The sequence below is a fragment of the Thamnophis sirtalis genome, unplaced genomic scaffold, assembly GCF_051295495.1.
Source record: "Thamnophis sirtalis isolate CommonGarterSnake01/CBP01778 unplaced genomic scaffold, rThaSir2_p1.2 scaffold_5, whole genome shotgun sequence".
Taxonomy (NCBI): Eukaryota; Metazoa; Chordata; class Lepidosauria; order Squamata; family Natricidae; genus Thamnophis; species Thamnophis sirtalis.
Genome location: NW_028261385.1, coordinates 100,249,154 through 100,260,763, shown reverse-complemented (window position 1 = coordinate 100,260,763; position 11,610 = coordinate 100,249,154). Strand labels below are relative to the sequence as shown.

Below are 11,610 nucleotides of genomic sequence, written 5' to 3'. Positions count from 1 at the left end.
AAGAAATTTCATAAAAGTTAAGAATGCTGATAGTTAACATGACAAATAATGGAAAAAGAACGTTAAAGATGTTTGACTTTCACTTAATTTAATTACATGACTTTTTTATAACTTCATCATGAGGTAACTTCAATCCTTCTAGCATTTCAAGCAGTATGGGGAAGGACAAATTTGTAATCTGTATGTCTAAAAAAAATCCCAGATATCACAATCTCAGGCAACCAATCATCCAGATGTGTGTTGGATCAACTCCCATTTTGCTTTCCCATTAATCCTGCAGCTTGGTCTGGGACTGAATCATGTTGGCTTTAATCAGGGGTGTTAGGTTGGATGCGTCACACACTGCCCATGCTCACCCCCATATTAACAAAGGGGGGGTCACAATACGTCACGTGACCACACAAGTTTGATACCCTTGCCTAAGGTGGACCATACTTCCCTCTTTCCAAGCAGACCCAGTAATGACAAGGCTAATATACCTGGATGGTTGTTACTGGCAGAGTAGAACTATAGGTTAGTTTTTAGAACCACTTTGTGGATGATAGGTAATTTGAGATGGAATTCCCAAGGAAGGACTGAGCCCTTGTTCCTAAACAAAGCTTTTCTGATTTCCCCATAACTCTGTCCCCATTGTTTTGATTTGTGTTTTGTTAAGACTGAGACAGATTTGGTCTACATATGCAAAACCATCCTTCACAAACCTTGTTTAGTATATTGTCCCTGTTGCTATGGCCTAAAAAGTTGTGGTTTTTTCAAACACAGTTCTGGGCAGCAGTGTTGTATTTCTGGCAGCACTCATCCTTCATCAAATCAAAAAGTGTCTAAAGGGGCTCTCTTTCCTCCCTCAATGATAGAAGATCCCACAGGAGATGCAATAGAGTTGTCCCCATGAAAACAAACAGGGTACAAAAAAGTTTATTCAACAAATTTTATTAACTTTTTCAAATCTTAAAAAAAATGTCCATTATTGTTTAATCATTTCCTTAAAGTGGAATAATAGAATTAATAGAATGACACCGTCATGAATTACAAAAAAAAATCTATGCTGACATTGCATCAAATGGTTGAGCAAACAAGCCTGCACCCACTTCCTCTCCTTGTTTCTGGGCTTCCGTGACACCCGCATAGTGGAATACTTTTTAGAAGACGCATGCACCTGTGAGCACTCCATAGCACATAGACTGCATCTTCACTTTCACAAGCTGCAGCCTATATTAGACTATATGAATTTATATAAATGTAACACTCATTAACATGTACCAGAATGGTCCTGAAACAGGGTAGGTGGACTAACAGAAGCCTGAAATTTACACTTGAGTTTTTAAGTAAATCAATCTCACAAGGATGAACTCTCTTGGACACTTTTCAAGCATAAGCCAGCATTCTTCATTCAAAGTTTTCAAGATTGAAATGTGAATTATCAGTATACCATAATAGAATAAATAATGCTACATTCATTAAAACATCTTGAGTGATTCTGATTCATTACAAGGCATATGATACAACCAAAAACAATAGCATCATAAAAACAGGGTTACGTTAAACATGTTGACTGAATTTGTTTCTCGGTAGGAATTGCTTATGATAGCCAACTTAATTTTTTATTTCAAAAAAGCAATCATTGATCATAAGCTCAGTTTTAGGACAAAGTTTTCCTTAAATGTCTAATAATCAGGTTTGTCTATACAAGCTGATTAGATGCCGGTACTTGATAGCCTAGAAGCATATAAGGGAGGTTTAAAAATAAGTGTGGTTTGTATACATTTTATATTTTCTCTATAGACAAACCTTAATGATAAAGACAGGGAAGGAAGACTGACAAATCAAATTGTAAGAGCATAGAATTTACTATTCTCTGTGGTATTCCCAACTAGCACTGCAGTTCTTGTCCTGAATTCTCCACATTAGAAGAGTCTAATCTTAACATGAGAACTAGAACTATTTAATCCTAGAAAAGTATCATTTCCATAGCTCTGCAGTACTTTTTGGGCAATATCCTAACTGGTAGGACACTATGCCATTTCTGAGCACAAGGTTCCTAGCCACACATTCTGAAGAAAAATGTATATTGCCCTATTTCTGTTCTTCAGAATGGTAGAGAAATGAAATTCGCTATGAAAGAAAAATCTCATCAAGGTTCACTTTCCCACATATCTTCAATGCAATTTTAAATATTAGGATTTTAATATTTTGGCCAATCACACTTCCCAAGACAATCCTTGATAAGTATATAATGCCACTCAGCATTTCATTTTTTTCACATGGTTTTCAATTGCATCTTCAACAATGGTCTCATCTTCGTCAATATTGACCTTGACCTTCTTGCCAACCAACTCAAAAATATCTTCTGGTGGATATCCTTTGGGTTCCCCCACCTTTATTGTGAGCATGTCCAATGTGAGTATGGTGCCTTCTGGGATCCTGACTTTGGCAATTACGGATTTTCCCAACTGCAAAAAAAGCGAAATTTAAATAGGCAAAGTTGTTCTACGGAGAATTTAGGACGGAAGGTGCTGTAAGCCATTCAAACAACGTAGATTTCAGAGAAGACATATGGAGTTCCCAGACCACTTCTTATCCAGGCACAAACCAGATCCACCTTGGTTTAGCTTCAGCAAGAGAAGTGATTGCGGTCACAAGTCAATGCCTAATGCCCATGAATGTAGATATAGTTTTAGATAATTAATCTTATTAATCTAAGGATTTTGGTTCTGAAGTTTGCAGATGTTGCTCAGTTAATAGCTCCTACTTGTCCTAAAGCCTGGGATTTATAATAAGGAATAATGGTAGGCAGAAATATCTGTGGGAATTAGACTTTCACTGGAATGAAAGCAGCAATACACTGCAAGTTCCAAACTCCCTTGAATCTGCATGTGACGGCGGGAGACAGGTATGACTAGGGGACAGCTTCCATTGCTGCTTCCATCGTGGGATGCTCGCTTGTCCACCCCTACAGGCACATCTGCTCTGAGCTTTCATTTAGTAATTCGAAAGTTCAGTATCCACCTTCTTGGTACCTGACCAAATCAGGCAGGCCTACTCATATCAGGAGTAAGTCAACAGCTTACCCTCAGTCATCCAGAAAAACATGGAATATAATTCCTGGGAAGAAGGTCTTTCTGCCTTCAAGGAATTACCTTTTCATTGCAAGCTTCTTCACAAGGCAAGAGCTGTTTGATCGGTGATCCCATGGCTTTCTCTACCATCCGGATGCTTCTCACCAATTCTGCTAACTCTTTGGGCTCCAGAGATGCTTCATGGTCATTGCCTTTCCATGTCTTGTCTAAAGTGATGTGGCGCTCCAATATCTTGGCCCCCATCGCCACTGCAGCAACAGAAATGGCTATCCCAGTCTCATGACCTGAATAACCAATAGGAATATCTGGGAAGGCTGAGTGGTATTCCTAAAATGATAATAAAATTGATAGAAATTGGTAAAGCAAAGTGGTTTGACTCACTCATGTTGAATATGAGAGGGTTTTTTTCTCATAGTCTAACACAGGGATACTCACCAGAAAACTGGAGTTACCTTTGCAGGCTTACTCTACATAGAAAGTTCTCAAATTCAAGTCCTACTCAACCCTGAGCTGGCAATCAAAATTGTCTTGCAGGAATTATCACAGTTATACTGTCCTACATTGCTATATTCTCCTACAACCCTCCAGGCATTATTCCTCACTGACCGTTATGACACGAAGATTGACATCTTTAGGATGAAGGGGGTAGGCACTGGTGCACTGGAGAAAACAGAAATTTGGGTTGATGGGCTTCACCAGTTTGTAAACCTGCTGCATTATGCTCATTGACTGCATCCCACTGGAGATTACCATTGGGCGACCTGGAATGAAAAGCCAAGGCAGCATTTTTAATTTTACTATGATTGACTTCTATCGCCAAGTTATACAAACTGATACACTATCAATTAATAATCTTATTAAGTACATCCTTTTTTCCGTATGGATAAATTTTAGTTCAACTTGTTCACTACATCATTTCTTTTCCTCTTCCCAGATACAATGTGGCTCCATTTTGTCTATGGATTTGAATTCTCCAATTATTTTACACCCCAAATTGGCTAATATGTATCCACCTTGAAATTTCCCATGAAAGAATTTCCAGCTAAACATTTTTAGAAAGTCCTTCTAATGCAGGGGTGTCCAACCTTGGCAATTTTAAGACCTATGGACTTCAACTTGTGAACTGGCTAGGGAATTTTGGGAGCTGAAGTCCACAAGACTTAAAAGTTGCCAGGGTTGGACACCCCTATTCTAATGCTAGATTTTAATAGGGTCCATGAATCCATCTTCCATGTTTTATTTTTTTACCCAAGGTTAATATTTTTGTTGGTTTAATGGCAGAATAATTTACAATTTGTTTTAGATACTATCCTAAATGTGACCAAATGTGACAAATTTGTCAAGGTAATTTTAATTATATTTGAGACATTCCTAAATGTTTGTCTCCTGGTTTTGAGTTCAAAAAGACAGGATAGACCTGTTTGAGGGAGCCCACGAAGAGAAACCTTTTCTTTGAAGAATACTATTGTTTTATTACCATCAACTGTTATCATAAAGCCAAAAAAAAAAACCCCTTTAAAAATGATGTACTGTATTGTGGGAAACATTCAGAAAAAGAGGAGGGATTGATTGATTGATTGTTTGATTGTTTATTTATTTGTATGCCGCCCTTTTCCCTGGGGGGACTCAGGGTGGCTCACAATCCAAAGGAAGGGGGGGAAAACAGACTTTTACATATAAGACAGTACATGATTAAAACGCAACATTCATACCATTCGGGCAGGTTACAATCTTTAGCCCCAGGCCTGACGGGATAGCCAGATTCTAAGGGCTGTGCGGAAGATCTGGAGGGTGGTGAGGGTACGAAGCTCCACGGGGAGATCGTTCCATTGGGTCGGGGCTACCACCGAGAAGGCTCTCCTTTGCGTGGTGGCCAATCGGCATTGGCCAGCGGATGGAACTCGGAGGAGGCCTAAACGATGAGATCTAATGGGTCGTGTGGAGGTGATCGGCAGTAGGCGGTCTCTCAAGTACCCAGATCCACCAGCATGAAGGGCTTTATAGGTGGCAAGCAGCACCTTGAAGCGTATCCAGAGATCGACAGGTAGCCAGCGCAGCTCGCGGAGGATAGGTGTTACGTGGGTGAAGCGAGGTGCACCCACAATCGCTCGCGCGGCTGCATTCTGGACTAGCTGAAGTCGCCGAATACTCCTCAAGGGCAGCCCCATGTAGAGCACATTGCAGTACTCCAGCCTAGAGGTCACAAGGGCACGAGTGACTGTTGTGAGAGCCTCCCGGTTCAGGTAGGGGCGCAACTGGTGCACCAGGCGAACCTGGGCAAATGCCCCCCTGGTCACAGCTGACAAATGGTGTTCGAAAGTCAGCTGTGGGTCCAGGAGGACTCCCAAGTTGCGGACCCTGTCTGAGGGGTATAATGTTTGACCCCCCAGCCTGAGAGATGGAATATTTGCCAAATTGGCGGGAGGGAAACACAACAGCCACTCGGTCTTATCCGGGTTGAGCACGAGTTTGTTAGCCCTCATCCAGTCCCTAACAGCTTCAAGTCCCTGGGACATCACGTCCACCGCTTCATTGAGTTGGCACGGGACGGACAGATACAGCTGGGTATCGTCCGCATACTGGTGGTATTTTATCCCGTGCCGCCGAATGATCTCGCCCAGCGGTTTCATGTAGATGTTGAAAAGTAGGGGAGACAGGACCGAACCCTGCGGCACCCCATATGTTAGGGGCCTAGGGTTCGATCTCTGCCCCCCAACTAACACCGACTGCGACCTGTCCGAGAGGTAAGAGGAGAACCACTGCAAAACAGTGCCTCCCACCCCCACCTCTCGCAGTCGTCGCAGAAGGATACCATGGTCGATGGTATCGAAAGCCGCTGAGAGGTCAAGGAGAACCAGGATGGAGGCATGGCCTCGATCCCTGGCTCTCCAGAGGTCATCGGTCAATGCGACCAAAGCGGTTTCTGTGCTGTAACCAGGTCTGAAGCTGGACTGGAATGGGTCAAGATAGCTGGCTTCCTCCAAGGCCCACTGGAGCTGAAAGGCCACCACCTTCTCAACAACCCTTCCCCACAAAGGGGAGGTTGGAGACTGGACGGTAATTGTTAAGAACGGCTGGATCCAAAGATGGTTTCTTCAGGAGGGGTCTCACCACCGCCGCTTTAAGTGCGGGGGGAAAGACCCCCTCCTGAAGGGAGGCGGTAACAACCGCCTGGATCCAGCCCCGTGTCACCTCCCTGCTGTTGACAACCACCCAGGAGGGGCACGGGTCCAGTACACATGTGGAGGCACTCACAGCTCTCATGGCCTTGTCCACATCCCCAGGGGCAACATCCTGAAACTCAACCCAGCGATGTTTCACGATATGTAACAATATGAAAAGCTAGTTTTAGATCTTCCTGGCAGAGGACTATCCATCTTTTTTGAGTCAGGATCACCCCACACACCCCAGTGACAGACCAGGGACCAAGCCCAGCCACACAGTTGACCAGGACCTAAGAATGGATGGGGCTAAGAAAAATATATGGTTCATTTAAATTCACCAAACTAGGGAATTACTGTTAAAGTTGCTATTTCCTGTGCATCTGCTCCTTTTTTTAAGTGTAAAATAACAATTCAGTAGCAGATTTTGAACAGCCTGCTTCCAAATCATTGAAGCAGCTGAACGGCCCTGCTCTACAGAGAGAAGTGAGGCAAAACCATCAGCATTCGAACATAGTAATAAAAGCAAATTGAATTATTCTTTCAGGTGAACTTTGTCAAGGAGGGCCCAGCTACTGAGAGGTCTGCTGAGAATAAAAAAGACGGCTTGAAGAATTGCATCTTGTCTGTCAAGTTTCCTGCTATATCTATTAAGACTCTGGAAGAAAAAAACACACCGGTATCTTCCAATGGTTAAAATCAAGGCAGTTGCATATACCTAATTCTATTCTAAGCTGTTCTCTGGGGAGTCCAAAGCAGGAAAAATAATATGCCTCCCCATACCCATTGCATCCAAAAGAAGGAAAGAAAAAAAATATATTTTAATCTTTTAAATAAATTAATAAAAGAGGATTATCCTTTGGATGCGATAGAGAAGTCAACATCGGGTGAGTTGCTGCTGGCCTTACTTCGGGTTCCTGCGCGCATGTGCAGTTGCCCATAAATAGTTCTGCGCATTAAAAAAGGAGAAAAAAACATGCAGCGGCGACCAAGGAACCAGTTCGGAGGCGTGACCGGTTCTGCGACTCAGGCCAACATTCCACTACCAGTTTGCCCGAACTGGTAGCAACCCACCTCTGGTCAACATCTAAAGATATTTGGAGTCGAAAAACAAGACTCGCTGCCAAAGATGATGTGGCCTTAATTCTCTCTATCTCCTTAATAGAAATTGCAGCATGATATCAATAAGTTGTTTCCCACATAACTGGCCCCATCATTGGCAAATGAATTTTGAGTCCGAAATATAAAATACTCCATTTATAATCAGACAAGGCAGATAATATTGTGCTCTCTCTCCCCTTCTTTCTCAGAAAGGGAGAGAGATGACTGTGCATTTTATCAATTATTTGGACACAGGAGCATGTGAATTCACATTCATTTATACAAATGAAAACAGGTGGTTTCACATCCATTATTTTCTCTGCTCCCAGCAAATTACCTTTTTGGGCTGTCTTCTCCAAGTATGGGAAATTATTTGTATCCCCCGACCCGACTTTAAAAAATGGAACATCCAGTTCGTGCAGAAATTCTACAGCCATCTATCGAGCAAGACACACAAAAAAGCAAAATCAAAACAAAATTTCCAACAGGATGAATGGGCCCACTAAAAAATTAAGAGAAGGATTAAAAGGCAATTATAGCCATACCAAAATCATGAAAGAAATATGTTATCGGTTTCTTCAACACAGCAATCCCTAGAAAAAGTTGGGTTCTTTGATCCACAGTACAGCTCTTGATGTTGTTTAGTGTTAAACTTCCATCAGTTTGGGTTCCATTTTCTGAAGTCAAACCACAATAGGCTCTGAAACTCTTAACTCCACTTGTTAAACCCCCGTTAATATATTCTGCTATTCTCTCTCTTGTGGGAAGAAAGACTAAAGGTGCTGGGAACAAGCAGATGAAATGTGTAAAGACCTGAAGTATTCAGGCCAAGAAAGAGGCAAGAAATTGAGTTTTAAGTATGTCAATAAATTCTGGGATTGCTATTCTAGGAAGAATCTCTGCCCCCCCCTTTGTGTGGGCAAGCTCAGAAGCCGAAATTCCTTTTAAACCTCAAATTCCAAATTCACAACTCTTACTTCATCCATGCCAGATGCTGTGAAGAAAATGTCAATCTCCTTGGCGTAGCGTTGCAGCTCTCGGTATTGATCGTGGCTGAACTCCAGGTGGCGCTTGTGTTCCCCATAGGTTCTCCCCCAAGAGTGTTTGGACGTGTATGGCCTCTCCAAAGCTCTCCGGTTGAATTTGTGCTCCAATTCGCTTTTCTGGAACTTGGCACAGTCTGCTCCGCATTCCTGCAAAGAGACAACCCCAGCAAGACTTCCATTAGGCCGCTTTAACCTACCTGCCTCACAACAAAGAGTGGGACATATCTGTGTGATATACAGTAAGCTCCATGTTTATTTTATTAAAACATTTACTGTGTTTTTTGAAGTATAAGACACACCTTTTTCCCTCAAAAAAGAGGGTGAAAATCTGGGTGCGTCTGATACACTGAATACAGCATTTTTTGCCTCCTGAAACCCCACTCCCTTCGCAAAAATGGCTGTGCATAGCCTTTAGGAGCCTTCCAGGGTGCTCCTGGGGGCTGGAGAGGGCAGAAATGAGTGAAAAACAGGCCATTTTTTGCTCGTTTTTGCCCTCCCCCCAGCCCACAGGAGTACTCTACAAGCCTCCTAAAGGCTATGCATGCCCTTTTTTTGACAAAATATGAGCCGTTTGTGGGAGGTCTGCAGAGCGTAAAAACATTTTTTAATTTGCCTCTTCAAAATCTTGGTACATCTTATACTCCGGTGCATCTTATACTCTGAAAAATATGGTATATAGCCGCCAATCTTATAACAAACTTCAGGCAGCTCCCAATCAAAAATTAAAACAGCATAAAACCTATCCTAAACCAAGCACATTAAAAATAACACCTGGTGCAAAGTAAAGCTTCCAATATCCAGTTATCTCGTCTTATCCCAGAACTTAGGGGAAAAGGGGGTGGGGGAAGTAATATCTTTAAAACTTTACAAAAGGCTAGGCAGGTAGAATCCTGCCAAACTTCAGGGGGCAGAGTGTCCCATAGGGCAAAGGCTGCTACAGAAAAGACATATTTCCTAGCTCCCATCAGACGGCAATATTTAGGGGAAAGCGCTAGGAGCATGTCCATGCTATCTGACCTGTCAGATGGGATGGGTCAATGTCCTTAGGGAAAGGTGGCCTCCCAGATAGCCTGGCCCTGGGCTATATAGTTCATTAAATATGATGACCAGTACCTTGGATTCCACCTGGAAAGACACTGGAAGCCAGTGACTCTTTCCCAATGGTGCCATTAGATGGCCATACTTAGACTCAGAATAACTTCATTGTCACTTTGAATGTACACTAAGCGGCATACATTAAAATGACATTTCGTTGCATGCAGCTCTCAAAGCCCTCCCCCCCAAATATACACTACATACACATGACTAATTAATTAATTAATTAATTAGGGGCATCCATCGCTTTGCACAATGCCGTGTTCTGACCTGCACTAGACCTCCCTCATCCTCATGAAGGGCCCTGCACTCCGCTTAATAACCTACACGTTTTGGTTAACGGCCATATCAGGTAGAGCAGAGGGTGGGAGGTCGTTAAACAAAACCATCTTGCTTATCAGCCGCCACCACTTGCAACTATAATGGGCAGATTCCATTACGATTGTATGTCGAGGACTGCCTGTACTTTAAAAGCACCATACAAGATATTATATACAATGTTTAAAGAAAGGGATTATTTCCTCACTCCCAAGCAGGTGGCAGCAGAAGTCATAAAACCTCACAGAGACCTGACACAAAGTGACATCCATTTCTCTCTGCTCTGAAACGCTTAATGAAAGAGGTTGTGTACCTAACCATTCTTATAAATCTCACAGTCACAGGAATAAAGCAAGAAGAGCTCTTTTTTTTCAGATTGTTTAGGCATCTTGCAGATCAGCAGCCCAACTGATAAATCCCTTAAAATTGATGAAAAGGGATTAATACCTATTTCTAAACACATCCCAAGGTTCAACATATAGTAGGCAAACGTGTGCTGCACCCTGCTTTGTTCACACATGTTTAATGGGAATCCACACAATTGCCTCCTAGTTGTAATTCTCCCATCTTTTCCAAACTTTTCTATTCTGGTGGGGAAAGTGGAACAGCAATGCAACAGTCACAAGTCCAGGCTCCAGAGGTGGAGATGTTCACTTGATTCATTTTTGTTCTATGCTTTATATTGAGCTTTGCTCAAACCAAGACCACATATCAGCAAATGCAAATAGGCATATTTAGTTGTGGTTATTCTTATTAGCATTCAGGAAGTGGTGGTGAAGGAATTGGGAGGACATTTGGGAATTCCAGCTCCTAGTCCACCCTTAGCCAGGGAAGCTGACCAGGAGACTTTGGCTCTCCTACTGAACGGGTTCTTCCTTCCTTCTGCTTTCTTTCTTTTTCTGTCCTTCCTTCCTTCCTTCCTTCCTTCCTTCCTTCCTTCCTTCCTTTTGCTTTCTTTCTTTTTCTCTTTCCTTCCTTCCGTCCCTTCCTTCCATCTTTCTCTTTCCTTCCTTCCTTTCTCTCTTACTTAGATACTTTCTTTTTGAGGGGGTGATTAAAATGCACAGCTTCATAAAGGAAAGACGGAATATAATCCTAATAAACCATGCTACGCAACTCCAGTTCTCCAAACCAAATCAGCTCAGCTCCAAGTAAGCCGGCGGAGGCATGAACCGCTGCACCTCCAGGAATCAAATGAAGGCTTGCACCTCTTTCTTCTGCCTCCAACCAAGCCTAGCCATTCATTGTCTCCCGCCTTTCCCGAGAAACCCACGATCCTCCTCCTTCGCCTTCAGGCCAAGCCCCCCCCCCACCCTCCACCCCCCACCCAAGCCAGGCTCGCGCCCCACCTTGGCCACCCGAATCATCTGCTTGGCAATCTCGAGATCCCCCTGGTGATTTTGGCCAATCTCGGCGATAATAAAGCACGGATGATCTCCGCCGACAAGCCGGCCCGGGCACAGCTCAAACTGCAAAGGCATCGTGGCGATGGCTGAGGACCGGGGCGCTGACCCACGGCCGCAAAGCAAGCTCCGTGATCAAACTCTACCGGTCCAAAGAATCCTTTTGCCTCCTGCACCGAAAACCTATCACGGCGCATGCGTCCCCCGTGCCCACGCCCAGCAGTCGGAGGGAACACGTTACTTCCCTATCGATGACGGAAAGAGACAGGCGCTGCGCCGCATCCAATCCTAACGAACCGATCCGAAGCCAATCAGCGCTATAAGCGTGGCACGTTTCCCACCAGGCGCCCTCGGGATCTGGGTGCATCTGTGAATCCCGAAAGTTTTTGGGGGGGGGGGATTTGATGGA

General features: G+C 43.5%; 1 protein-coding gene across 1 annotated transcript; it reads right to left on the bottom strand.

Moving 5' to 3' along the window:
* Positions 1-1,007: 1,007 nt before the first annotated feature.
* On the bottom strand, positions 1,008-11,388 carry NANS (N-acetylneuraminate synthase). The gene is made up of 6 exons (XM_014075785.2): positions 11,148-11,388; positions 8,317-8,532; positions 7,677-7,776; positions 3,684-3,838; positions 3,138-3,404; positions 1,008-2,450 (listed from the first exon to the last, which is right to left on the bottom strand). Exons 1-6 carry the CDS (start codon positions 11,277-11,279, stop codon positions 2,241-2,243), a joined length of 1,080 nt encoding a protein of 359 aa, XP_013931260.2. The 5' UTR covers positions 11,280-11,388; the 3' UTR covers positions 1,008-2,240.
* Positions 11,389-11,610: the final 222 nt, after the last annotated feature.